Source organism: Bubalus kerabau, chromosome 14, assembly GCF_029407905.1.
Source record: "Bubalus kerabau isolate K-KA32 ecotype Philippines breed swamp buffalo chromosome 14, PCC_UOA_SB_1v2, whole genome shotgun sequence".
In the NCBI taxonomy this organism is placed as follows: domain Eukaryota; kingdom Metazoa; phylum Chordata; class Mammalia; order Artiodactyla; family Bovidae; genus Bubalus; species Bubalus kerabau.
Genome location: NC_073637.1, coordinates 36,014,698 through 36,028,960, shown reverse-complemented (window position 1 = coordinate 36,028,960; position 14,263 = coordinate 36,014,698). Strand labels below are relative to the sequence as shown.

At 41.0% G+C, this 14,263-nt stretch overlaps 1 protein-coding gene across 21 annotated transcripts in view; it reads left to right on the top strand.

Annotated features, from left to right (window-relative positions):
* NCOA2 (nuclear receptor coactivator 2) overlaps positions 1–14,263 on the top strand; it is a 285,913-nt gene that overhangs the window by 208,594 nt on the left and 63,056 nt on the right. Inside the window, exon 1 of one of the 21 annotated variants that reach the window (XM_055546238.1) lies at positions 8,069–8,705. The exons of 19 other annotated variants lie outside the window; for them this stretch is intronic. Coding sequence is in view for 1 of the 2 variants with exons in the window: in XM_055546237.1 (XP_055402212.1) it covers positions 10,067–10,100 (34 nt within the window). In the remaining variant the exon portion in view is untranslated. One more of the 21 variants, XM_055546237.1, reaches the window with a different exon arrangement.

The following is a 14,263-nucleotide window of genomic DNA, read 5'->3' as shown; positions in this document are numbered from 1 at the left end:
CCTTATGTTTCTCATTCCTGTCATTTCGAGCAAAAGAAAGCCCCATTTCAAACATGGTCACAGAAAATTGTACCCAGAAGACGAAAATTGTTCATTAAAATGGAGTTGCATCCAGCTCTTAAGAATGCTAGAACCATGATCACCTGTAATAGAGTTAGGTTCCTTTTGGGCCTGTCAGTCTTGGAAATAAGGCATCCAGTCTTTTGGAAGAAAAGTGAAATAAATAACGTTGACATTCAGCGTGGTGCTTCTTCACCTAAGTTCATAACTGAGATACCTTCCACTCCCATTAGAGCCACATGGAGGGCAGGGCAGAATTCCTGAGCTGTCTGGGGGAATCTGTAGCTTCTATTTCTTGAGACCTAAAGTACTTCTCAGTAGACTGATGATCCTTTTTATTTAAGACTGTATACATCAGACAGGTATATGCATTCCACCATTTTGTCAGATTCAAAGTTTTTATATGTCTTATTACAGTGATAGAAGGAGAAAAGGGAAAGGGAAAACAGAAAAGCAAACCCTATTGGACTAGACCTGAGTGTTCTCTGCCACCCCCAAAACCAAGTTCACCTTCTCTTAAGAACTTTTTTCCTTTTGATAGACTATCTTCGATTTATAGATCCTTTATGTCAGATTAGAGAAAAAAATAACATATAGTATATTTTATTTGGAATATTGTTAGAGAACCAAGATTGTCAGAAGTGAAAGAAATAACGTTTGTCTTTTGTTATATGAACGTATTTACCTTGTGATTGAATGAGTCCTTTTTTTTTTTTCCCTTCTTGCCATGGTTTCTTAAGAAAGACAGAGAATTTTCAACTTTAAAAACCATCCCCCCACCCAAGGTTTATTTGTAAGTTAATTGCTTGGAATGGAGGATATTTTTCCATCAAAACAATACAGTTTTGGTGAAGAGATTCATGGACCAGTTCCATAAAGCCTGGTATAACCTATTGCTTCTAACTAGGATAGTTCTTAATATAAAGAGCCATGTTTCAGTAGATGAGGTTTGTAGGGATGTTGTAGTGATAAATAGGATGCAGTTTCTTCTAGAAGTATTACTAAATTTTTTGTAACCTTTTCTTTCTGTTATATGTCATTTTAAGTATAGATAACCGTCCAGTGAGACTCCATGGACATTACTGTTGATAAAAAAAATGACCCCCTCTTACCACAAAAGGTGGGAACCACTCTGTGTGTGTGTGTGTGTCTGTGTGTGTGTGTGTGTGTCTGTGTGTGTGTGTGCGCGCACACGCGCTCAGTTGCTCAGTCGTATCCCACTCTTTGCGACCCCATGGACTGTAGCCTGCCAGGCTCCTCTGGGGAGTCCATGACATTTTCCACGCAAGAATATTGGAGTGGGTTGCCATTTCGTATTCCAGGGGGTCAAAACCATGTCTCCTGCGTTGGCAGGCAGCATCTTTACCACTGTGCCACCTGGTAAGCCCGGTGTTCTTTACAAACTGAAGGGTACTCTAGTGGCAAATCAGTCAACACATGCATGTATTCCCTGGGAGGATCCTGGATTTCCAGAGGCCTGGAGCAGGGTTGCTCCTTCCTTCCTTTCTGCCCTGGTAGGGTCTCCTGGACTCCTCCCCTTCCAGGCTGCCACATGCCAAGACTCCTGTGAGAGGAGCGAGTTCCAGAAGGGCAAGACCATGGTGATGGGGAGGGTGACATGAGGGTGTGTAAGCCTGAAAGCCAGGAGCTCACGCTGGCAGAGTAAACCAGAGGCTCTGGGCCAAGGTTATCTTTCTTTCCTTTTTTTCACCTGCTTCCCATTCCATTGTCTTCTTTTAACCACTCTGTTTGTTTCTCCTGGGATTTTTTTTTTTTTTTTTTTTTCCCTTCTCCCTTGATCTACCACAGCACAAAATTCAGGTCTTCATGTGCAATTCTTGCCTTTGAAGCAAATGTTCAGTTCTGGAATTATTTAGCTAGCGAAACAGATAAAGTGAAAATAGCAAAGGAGAAGTCACAAACTTTCAGGAAGTCTTTAAAACTCATAATAAATTGTGCTCCAGATGTTCTCTGAAATATACATGAAGCTCTATTTCAAGCTTTGTCTCTCTTCCCAATTTCATCTTATCTTTAGAAAAACCCTAAATTTATCTCTTTCGATCTCACAGGAGGTACTTGTGGGTCCCCCGATCTTCCATACCATTCCACTTGTATCTGTCTGTTCTTCTCTCTTCTTTCCCTTCTCTTAAATTCTATTTAACGAGACAGAGACTGCATAGATAAATAGTGAATCTTAAGTTACACGAAGAATTGAAGTATGGCTCGTCAGTATTTCAGAGGAAATATTCTAAATGGAGGTGGTAAGAAATGGGGGTGAAGCCCCCTGTGCACTTGCAGAGGTGAGTACTGAAGTATTATTGATAGATTGACATTACCCAGCTAAACATGTAGACAGCTGCAGCTTTAGTCTCTACTTAGTGGCTTCAAAGCCATAACACTTTTATCTTCAATAAGCATCTTCTCAATACAGTTGTTATTTAGTGTCTAGGTCATGTCCCAACTCTTTGCAACCCTGTGGACTGTAGCCTGCCAGGCTCCTCTGTTTATGAGATTTCCCAAGCAAAAATACTGGAATGGGTTGCCATTTTCTTCTCCAGGGGACCCTCCCAGCCCAGGGATCAAACCCAGGTCTCCAGGTGGATTCTTTACCTGTTGAGCCACGTGGGAAACCACAAGAGCCACCTGGGAAGCCCCTCTCAATACTGTAGTTACTTAGAACTGTAAGACTACACTCACTGCCTATTTGTTGCCTACGGGACACAATGAAGCTATTTTCATATTTTAAAAAATTACAAATTATGAGCAGTTAATTTTTTTTCAAATTGACCCTCAGGGTAGGGATGGGGGAGGTGAACCTGAAAGATCATGAATCCGGTGTCAGGATCTATAAAGACCTGATATTAGATATTCTTGTGCAGAGTCACAATACTATATATGCAAGTTGATTATGCTAATTTCTTTAACATTGCTTCTCTTTCATATACTGATCTGAGGAGCCCCTGTGGTTCTTTCCATGTACTATACTTAATCCTCCTCTTTGGGAATTGAGGTTTTCAAATCGAGCTCCTGGTTTTCATATTAGGGTAAGAGGAAAGATCCAGACATTGGTGTGTTTTAGCTACGCTTCTAACCAGTGACCCGTGCTTTTCTTAAGAAGGACAGATACCTAACCCATCTTATAGATGGACTTCACTTTGTAATCAGGTAATTGTAGGTTTTTCAAGTTCACCCAGTAGGTTTACTTGGAAATTTTGAAAGCTTTATTTTTATTCCTGTGGCGTATGCTCTCGGCTTGTATTTTTGAGACCTGTAAGTGTAATTTCCTTGGCAATTGGGTTTATCCTGGGAGGATAATATCATTAACGTTCACATTTTTATTTTCCAAAATTCTTTTGGGTTGCTACACTTCAGAGAGCTAATCAGGCCCTGCTAGCATCCTGAGGTGCGGACTGTTCCTGGCATGTTGATGGAGGTTTATTCTGAGTTAATTGCAGCAGCTCTTGCCACGCTCAGTCTGTGATGGAGGCATCTTAGTAACATCTTCAATAATTAGTTTCTCTTCCTTCAGCATCTGGATCAATGCTGTATCCTAAACTTTACTCTCCAAATAAGCTTAGTCTTCTAGCTTAGTAAATAAGAAAACCTCCTTATACTGACAAATTTATAAATTTCACTTTTCTTTTATTGCCTAAATCCACAACACTTTAGAGAGACAATCTGCTCACCCCATTTCGGCCCTCGGCTACACCATGGCAGTGCCTCAAGCATGCACAGCAGCACAAGGCTTCTCTTTTTTACCTTTGCATCCTCACCATCTAAGACCGTGCTTATGTTTCTCTTAAAAACATGAAACACCGCTTTCTTGAAAACAAAATTACAAAGAAAAATTAAAAACTAAAATGGCTTATACCATCTGTGTGCTTGGAGCTGATCCCTCAAACCTGCCCAGACCACCTGAGCTCTCCTTGCATTGCTTTCTCCAGAGCATGAATCAGGTAAACTTACTGAGTGTCTGCATGGGTTAGCATGGACTGTGCAAAGTGATGGGAATACAAAAATGTAAAATACAGCCCCCGGCTCAAGGACTCCACAGCCTCAGGAGAATTATGAGGCGATCCACGTCAAGTCAGATGATTTCCATATGGAATAGTAAGTGATATTATGGCTGTGTTTTGGAGGAACAGAGTGTAAAAACAAAAATTGGCTCCCCTGAGATTCCAGGAAGATTACGTGGAGTAAATGACAACTGGGATCCAGGATCAAGAAGGCCTCAAAGTGGATTTTCATGTGTCATGTTCCCTTGCTTGGGCTGGTCCAGAAAGACAGAAAACAAATGTTTTCATTCTAAGAGACTAATGCTGTTGGGGTAGGGGTGGGGGCAGAGAAGGCATCTTATTTCAATATTTGAAAAGGAAGGAAATTTACATTTGGTAGAGTACTCACTCATGTTTTCTCCCAGTGAGAGTGAAAATTTATGTTTTGGTTTTACCATAGATAACTGAAGAGTTTTATTACTCTTAATACTGACATTTTTTTTAATTTAAATTTATTGGTAGAAAAGCTATAGAAATGATACTAAATTTAATTCGTTAATAAGCCATGTCTCAAGATAACTTCAATAAAATACCTTCTTGTAAGTTTCTGATTCAATTTCTATTTTATCACAAAGGGGTGTAATTTTCTTTTAGTACAAACTTGTCTATTCCTGTTCGTTTTCACTTGACTTAGCCTGATGAAGTCTGTCCGTTTCCTTTCTTACACATGCCTGATTTCACATTTTTCTTTGTTATACAGTCCTTTATATTCTGTTATTTAACGTCTTTATTTGTAATTTGTAAACAGGTTTATTGGATTCTTGCTTTTGTAAGACTGCTTGTAATTATAAATGCAGAATAATATTATTACTTAGCGCCTTTCTTCTGTGGCACTCAGAATGCTTCACATACATTATCTTATTAAGCCTCATAACATCCCTGGGAGGCAGGGGCATTTTGCAAGCGATTATGGATTGCTTTGCTGAATCAGCACTGCCTCACAGCATTATGATAAGCTGGGAAAAAGATTGAGGTCATGTACTAACTTGTTCTCAGGAAACCCCACATGCAGCCAAATATTTTCCTTGGCAATACAGCCCTAATAACTGCCACCATTCGAGTCTCTGGGAAACCCACTGTCCATTGATGCTGTTAAAATTTTTTTTTGAAAATGCACATCAAAGACAGTATATTGCCTCTGCCAGTTCAGAGGCAGGTGGATTACAGTTGGCATGAGAACAGCTCACCTTCTGGTCCAGGCTTTCAGTCTACAGAAGAAAGGCGAGGTCTGCTCTCGCTGCAGCTCTCAACACCGGACCTGCCCAGTTATCACGTGTGTCATTAATCAGCCACTCTCTCCGCCTCACTGTTAGCTGTCACCTGGCAGGCAAGATTTCCAAAACCAGGTTTCTGGGATTCAAAGTGTTCATCTGTGTTGACAGTAAAACCTATTTCCAAATGCCATTGGGTAGAACTTTACTGAAGTCTTGATGACAGTATCATACTAAATCACCCAGCATTTAAAAGTGTAAGCAGGGTAATTAAAAGTGAAAATAGGATGAGTACATCTAATGAAGCTTTTATTTCATCATTTGAAGGGTTGTAGAGTGGTAAGGAAAAGTTCTTTCTCACAGCTAATACATGTAAAACAAAAATTAATTTGAAGCTAATTTAAACCAGTAAATTTGATAGAGAGTAAGTTAATTCCTATTATGTGTTCTTCATATTTATAATTAGTTAACTTTTATATATGCCATGGCCTGCACAGACGATCATGATTAACCTCTCCAGGATTTTTCTTCCCCATGGGAATAGCCATGGCACTCGCTGTGTGTATATCTTTCAGTTGTAGCTCAAACTTTTCCATAAGCTTTGTTAGAGAACACAATTGTCAGACTTTGGGGGGGTTGAGGGGGTGGGGCACCATGTCACATGTGGCTTGCAGGGTCTTAGTTCCCCAACTGAGGATCAAACCTGGGCCCCCCCACAGTGAAAGTGCCAAGTCTTAAGCACTGGACTGCCAAGGAATTCCCTGTCAGACTTCAGATGCCTTTTAAAATGTCTTGCAAGTAGATTTGACTGCTTTAAATAGTCTTTGTATTTGAGAGGACATAACATATAATACCCAAGAGAATTGCTCAGTTACCAGCGGCATCACAAAATTTTTTTCTGTAGAATACAAAATTTACTGGAGAATCGTAAGACCATATACAAAGAAAGGAGAGAATTTCATTGTGGCAAAGGTAGTCAGGATACCAAATTTAGGAATCTCTGTAAATGTCAACCTTTGTTCATTTGACTTTAACTTCATCGTGCAAACTGTGGTCACCCCTTGTGCACGCTTTTGCTGGGCTTTCACACGTGCAGGTACCACAGTTCCTAAGCCCCTCACTGTGCGCCTGCTGCCTGGTGAGGCCTATGAGTTTCTGCGTGAAGCTGACCCCTGTCTTCCATTTAATTGCCTGCTGCCGTGAATAGTTGTGGAAGGCTGGTTGACAACTCAGTGCCACTCCTGCTTAAATTGGAGAGATTTTATGCCACACAGTATTTAAAGGGTTACTTTAAAGACAAATTTAAATCTTTTGCTATCGTCATTATGAAACAGTGAATATTGGTTTTTTCTAGGATGTCTTTTAAACTTAGGTTACTGTGATAATGATAAGGAAACCTCCTATTTTGGAAAATTAGGAAGATCTACTTACTTCCCAAATTCGTTCCAGTCCTTTTCTTTTCACCTAATCTCTTACTGGGCTTCCCTGGTGGCTCAGATGGTTAAGAGTCTGCCTGCAGTGCAAGATACCTGGGTTCAATCCCTGGGTTCAGAAGATCCCCTGGAGAAGGGAATGGCAACCCACTCTAGTATTCTTGCCTGGAGGCAAGACAGAGGAGCCTGGAGGGCTACAGTCCATGGGGTCGCAGAGTTAGACACGACTGAGCGACTAGCACTTTTACTTTCAATCTCTTACTGAAGGTACAGTGATTGTTCTCCACAATCAAAGTTTTGCATACATGTGTTGGAATCTGCAAATTCAGATCCAGTTTCTCTTTGTTGTGTGGGCAAACCTTGCTGTAAAATATTCTGTAGTGGCATACATTTGGCCTTCAAGACAAGTCAGATCCTTTCTTTTACCCGGCTTTACTTCACATTTGGTCTGGGCAATTCAGATGCCGTCCTAAGGTGACAGCTCTTTGTGCAGGAGACGAATCATTCATAACAACTCTGTCGCTCTGCATGGTCAGCACTAATCACTATGCCCTCTCCCCAGAGCCCAAGTTCGTAAAGTCCAGGACCTCTTGGAGATTAGTTGGGGGCCAAGGGCTACCGACATTTTGGTATGTAAAAATAGGAGTTCAAATCAAAATGCTGTTTCAAACATTTGAAGAGATTAAACTTCTGTTTCTGTGTGATATAAAAGTGATACTTGCTGTATCATTTTTATGATCAAAAAAATCACAAAAGTTCTATTTTTGTGGACTAACAAGAAACAACCAAGCATGATGGCTTCACGGTCACCAGAAATGATGCACTTTACTTGTAGTAATTGTTCGAAGTGTCTGAAATGGACTTGACTAGATCTATTGTCTTAATAGTTGTTCCTTCTCCTCCCTAAACATTCACATAGAAATTACCTGGGATTTGTTTATGTCTTAGTCATTAATCTGCCGAATGGATCTAAATGAAATTTCAGTTTTTAGAGATTTTTTTGTCCACAGGAGATTTTGGTGGTTGCAGACAGTATGATTTTCTGGAGCCCACCTCTGACAATGGGCCCAGTATGTGCCCTGTGACCCAAGGAGTAGATGCTGGGGGCCCTAGCCCTAGCTCTGGTCCCTGACCCTGGAGACCTCTCACCAGGGACACTGCCCTCACCTTACAGTCACTTTGAAATCCAGTTGGCTCGACCCCTTGCTAATATGCCCTCCTCTAGCCTGCCTTCCGTGATTAACCACAGCCATGCCACTCCATGTATTTATGCAAGGTTCCCAAATTGTTATCAATGCTGTGCTTTCTCTACTAGGGTGATATGATTTAACATAATTTAATGTTTCAGGACTCTAAATTGGATGATTCTATGTTCTATTATCAGCTTCCTGCATTAGGTGCTTGAAATTGGGAACACCTGCTTTTTAAAAAGGCTGCTTGAAAGTTCCCCTATGACTACTCAAGCTAAGGCACAAGTGAGTGCCCGGGGTTCCAGGGGTGGCAGGCAAGACAGAACCCCCTGGAAGTGGGTTCCTCCCTGTGAGATTGTTGGGGTCTCAGTGGGCAAAGGAGAGGCAGGTCTGCACAACTCACTGTACCAGTCTCTTCAGGAGACAGGCATCAGGTCTTGTGTCCGCAGAGAAAAACTGAAAGGAAAAAATATCCAGAGGGGAGAGAATCGTGAGGAGAGGACCGGCTAGCTGGTCTGACAGGCGGAACCTAAAGTGAATCAGAGCAGGAGGCATGTCAGTGACAGGCGAGTGGGAGCACGAGGGTGGACATGGAAGAATGGCCCCAGGGAAAAGGAAGGTCGAGTCCTAGGCCGGTGTTCAGTCTCACAAGAGGCATGCCTCTGAAGATCCACTGCTAAGGGAAAGGGAGTCTTGCAATCGGAGCCCTGTGAACCCTGAATGAAGTGGGAACTTGTGGTGGAATTGGTGAGAAGGGTAAGCGGATGTCAAGAGACCAGTCCTTCTTTGTTTCCTAGCCTCTCCCCCTCCACACCCCCTTTTCTACCCTGTGCTTTTATCAGACACCATTGAAGTGGTAAGTTTCATGTTAGTCACTGAGTATCCAAAGTTAAATAAGACAAGATCCTTGCCAGCCTCTCCAGGGATGTCAGCCCTCCTCTGCCCAGCCTCACTTTCCAGATGATTTGTGTAACTCAGGGAACTTCTCCTTGGAGGCCAGGGCTTCTCCCAGCCCACTGTGTGGGAAGACCAAGAAATCTGATGAAGCACTCTTCCATCCTGGGTCCCCAGCAAACGGGTGGTTTGTAGACATCTACCTGGCTTGCCTCATAATTTCTTAAGAGCTAAGCATGGCTAGGAAAATCCCTGAATCAGATTAAAAACTCCCATGATACCTAAGCTACCCTTTTTTTAATGGAGCAACTTGCAACTTCCTAAATAATAGATTACCTAGATGAATAAAGTTGGTCTGTTTATTTTTCTTCATCTCTAAAGTGTGGAAAGAGATGGTGCTTTGGTCAGTGAGAAGGTGCTATATTGTTGTTTTTGTTAATAAAATCCCTGGAGTCTGGAAAGAAATATAAAGCACCCCACCTAATGCTGCCCCATTCTCCACCAGGATAGTCCTGATGCCCTTAACACCAACAGTCTCACTTCTGTCTCATCCTATTTCTACTTCATACTTGGACTACAAAAATCAGAACCTTAGCCCCCTGCTTATGTTAAGTACGCAGTGAAGCCCTTCAGAACAGCTCTTTCTAAAGAGAGGTACTTGTGAGTTTTAGATTCTGCATATCCTGAATTTTAGCTCCAGCGGTAAAACTGTTCAATAACACATGATTGAGCACCCACTGTGTGCCAGCCAGGGAGTAAAAGACTTCTCCTATTGTCAAACAGCCAGCAATGCTGTGAAAGGGACAGCTGTGGGAACAGATCAGTCATCTCACAGCCCCGGGGTTGGGGCTGGTTAGGCACCAGGCCTTGCAGGAGCAGAGGAAGGGGTTAGCTTGATTGTTGTGAGCTTCCGGAACAATGATTGGTCTTCAAAGAGAACAGGTGGAAGGGCATCTGGTGCTGATGGAAGAGTCAGAAAGTACCTGAAACCTTCAAACAGGATCATGCCACTGGGGAGGGAGATAATAAATATTGCTAGGGTGTAAGGTAGGACTGGGGCTTCCCAGGTGGCTTAGTGGGTAAAGAACCTGCCTGCAATACAAGGAGACGTAAGAGACATAGGTTTGATCCCTGGGTTGGGAAGATCCCCTGGAGAAGAGCATGGCAACCCACTCCAGTATTCTTGCCTGGAGAACAGCCCATGGAATTGCAAAGGGTTGGACATGACTGAAGTGACTGAGCACACACGCATTCAAGGTAGGACAATTAGATGAGTTATGCTGTGCTAATTAACAGAATAATGATAGAATATTTCTACTACTTAGGCTAAAGTCCTCTTAAGGACGTTAGAAACAACTTTTCATGTAATTCCTGTATTTTAACCCGTTTATGAGAAGCTTTGCATGCTCCTGTGGTATCATTTTGTTGGCATTGCTTGAGTTAACATATGTGTTTGGGAAAAGTGAAACTTTTTTTTTAATAGTTTTGTCCTTTGAGAGACTGCCGTTAAATATCCTGAATGAGTGCTGAATTCAAACTTCACCTCACTTCTCACCTCTTTCATACCTACTGATTTTTTTTTTCCTTTGTGTGATCTCCATCTCACCTTTCAACCTTCTAAGCAAATTCTGATTCCTCCATTCCTTATTCAGATAACTCCTAAAGCCTTAGCTGTCAGTGCCCTATGAATTCGACTTAACTAGAACCAAGCAATTCTCGGATTTTGTTTTGCCCTCACCTCTTAATACTCCATTGCTGGAGAAGATGCAGGCAGAGACCGACATTCTCGCAATGGAGAATGAATGAATCCTGACAGCCTGGGTTTAATGACGTGTACTTGTTGCCTTTGAGTTGATCTACCTGCAGTGCTTCTGAAGCTGTGTTGCCGCAAATTTAAACAATTTTCTTTTCTCTGCCAATGTGGTTGACTTTGTGTCGGATTTTTTTTTGTTGTTCTTTGCCTTTCAGGATCTGTCTTTAAATTTAAGGTCCTACCTCATAGACATGTATAGATTATCTAAAAGAAAGATTCTGGACAAATAGTCATATATATGCATGGTGTACTATGAAAGGTTATCCACTGTCAATTTTACCTATCAGTACATTCAGTATTGATAGGTAATATTGAAGTGGGGTGCCAAAAAAAATGATACATTGGTGATAGCAGATTCAGTGATAGTTCTTGCAAGCAAAAGCGTTCTCTAGCCAGTTATACCCAGAATCTTTTCTGGCTACCATTTTCTCTTCCTGATCCGTGTGGTACATTCATTTACAAAGTAGGACGTGCATACTTCAAACTTATGGCATGATGGTTGGTTCCGTGTCAGCGGCCACACTTTTCCATTGATGGAAATGAAACCAAGCTTGTTGCTTTCTCTTGAAGCAAGAGAGCCAGGGGGCTTTGCTGGGGGCTGGGGAAGGTAGCCTTCAGATGGGTTCAGTTTACCGTTTGTTCACGCCAAAGGGAAAGCGTGATGCAGTAACACCAAACTCCCGAGTCAGAAAAATAGGGAGGTGACTTGGAGCCGAAGTTCCTCCCACTCCCAAAGAAAGTGCAGCTGTGCGTTTTTAATATGCACGGCAGGAGATTTCAGCAGCCCGATGATATATAGTGCATTAATGTTGAAAAGATAAACACATTTGGAGAGCACAGGAAGGGCCTTGTGTTTTTATGTTAGCAGAATGCTTCCTAATGAATAAGAATGTGCTGCTGGCTTCACGGAGCCAGATGGCAGCTTTTCTAATTTTAGTTGGGTGCAGATGCATAATTCTCTGGTTTTACCTTCTAGAACCTTTGAGATGCTACATCACTTTCCCTGTAATATTTTATCTGTAGTGCTTGGCCAGAAACTGCCTGTCATCGTCCCAATGCCTTCTGCTCACTCTCGGCGTGGGTCCCAGCACTGCTGGGTTGGACTGTTGCTTCACCTGAAATCCTCAATGCAGGAAAAGGTGGAATTGTGGATGTATTCCTACTCGAGTGTTAAAATTTGTTGTGGAGGTAATTAGACTCATCTTTGACGTCAGTCTGCTGAAAAATTGATAGGTATCTGGGTGAGCGATTGTACTCATTTTGGAGCAGTGGAATTAATTACAAAACCTGCATAAAGTATCGGGTTCCCTTTTAGTTGAAGGTGCTGATACCTTAAATAGCACCACTTCTGTAAAAGCAGCTCTCCTCATACTTGACCAAACTTGGGAACAACTTTTCAACTCTTGTTGCATGTCAGGGCATCCAAACATAGGCAATGTTCACATATTCTCTGTATGTAAAAATACACCATGGGTTATTTTTCAGGTTATATATTTTTGAGAGTGAATCACCGATACTTGTTTCGATTCTGACTTTTTAAAGATAATTTCCACAAGTTTTCCATGGCTTCTTCAGATGGTTTTTTTTTTTTTTTTTTTAATTTTTTTATGTATTTATGACACATGGAATCTTAGTTCCCTGACCAGGGATAGAACCCACATACCCTGCATTGGAATCGTGGAGTCTTAAGCACTGGACCACCAGGGAAGTCCCGTATTCAGATGACTTTTTTGGGGAGAGAAGAAGAGCATAAACCTCTTAAATAATGGCCATATCACCATGTCCCTCTAATGGGCAGACATTAAATAGCACTTAGGTTTCTAAGTCATCCGTGGTTGTCGCCGCTGCTGCTGCTGCTGGAATTAGAGCAATTATGTGGCTGTCCCCTGGGCCATGGCTGCCGTCCCTGTGAGAGGCAGGAATCTGTTCTGGCCGTATTTTTCAGAAAGGCCCTGGGAATGCATGTTCTCAGTTCAGTTGCCTAATTAACAAGTAGATGAGACCTTCTAATATTATAAGATTCACTAGGTTACCAAAAATCAATGAATGATGTTCTCTCAGAATATGTAAAGGTCTTTAAGAAACATACACACATCACTTCATACTTTAAAAATAGCTATATATGCTTTTTTTCCCAAGGATATATAATTTTTTTTGCTAGAATCACAGTTTCTGTGTGTTTCTGTTCTCACCAGGAAATTTAAATTTTTACTTTGTATTTGTAAATCACTTAAATATCTAGAGATTAAACGCTTCCCTACTCACCTTTCCTTTTGTTCTGACAGAAAGCGTAAGTAATAATTACTTATGAAGAAAAGCGTATGGAATATAACATTAATGATTTTCTCCCAGTTTGTGGTATGACTCATCTTAACACAGTCCCTAAAGAGATGGGGTTTGTTCTTTGCTTTGAAACTGGAAATCTAATTAATTGATATTGGATTTCTGGAGTGCCGGTGAATGGAGGAAGGATGGGCTTGCTCTTGGAGCGGCCACCCAGGAGGGAGGGTCAGTAGCAGAAAGATGACGGCCGCATCCTTGGACAGTCTCTTTAATCAGAGCTTTGCATTTGTAACGCTGGGCTATTACAAAGACCTAGAGCTATTTCATGGCATTTTTGTCTTTAGGGGGTGAGGAAGAAAAGGACAGGCTTACTGTTTTCACTGTCACTCTCTCAGGTCATATTCTTTACCTAAAAAGAACAACCTTAATAGTCAAAGTGCAGAAGAACTGGAAAGCAGGGCACGGAGCAGAAAGCTTTTTGTAGGCTCTGAAAGTTCAGTTTTATCATCTCGTTTTTCAGTGTAAGAGTTCCACCTGTAATAATGAGATTTCATAAGGTTTTGATCATTTGAAAAGATCTGGGATGATCTTTCAATAAACTGTGGAGTTTACTGAGGGATATTTTTGTAACAGAATATATTTTTATGGTTAATGGATGCAAAATATAGAAAAGTAAATATAATTTGTGACCACTGAGAAAACTGCCTAATTTAAAAATATTAAATAGTATGTTTTAGTATAGTAATGGCTGTTCTTACAGAAGTATAAATATATCTAAGGATTTAAGCTTATTTATATCTGGGACATAAAAATAGCATACTCATTCTTGAAATGCTCCCACAAAATACCAATGTATGTCCGGGTAACATGACAAGATATCTCAAAGGAGTTTTTTCTTCCTCCTATTTGACTCTAAAGCCCAAATGAACTTTGTACGGAGGTAGTAATTACTTCATGAAAAGTACCCAAATAACATAAATTCATGGCCAGTTTAATTTAGATTCAGATTACCTTGGTAAAGCCATATTTCTATGTATTTCCTATCACTTCATACTATTGAGATTTTAATATTGAGAAGTAGCCAAAGCACAAATCTAATACAGAATTGAATAGATGACAAGTTAACAAAAAGTAAATAAAAATAAATATGTATAGCTCTTCAGTGAGGACAGGCATGAAGGTCCCTAAATTCTTTACCCTTTTTTCTTATTTATTTACTCTGTGAGTAGTGAACAGTTCCCATTCTCTGAATAAATATATGAATAGCATTGTGTGAACACTGAACATTTTAAAAGTTCTCTTGCAGATACTCAGTGGCCTCATC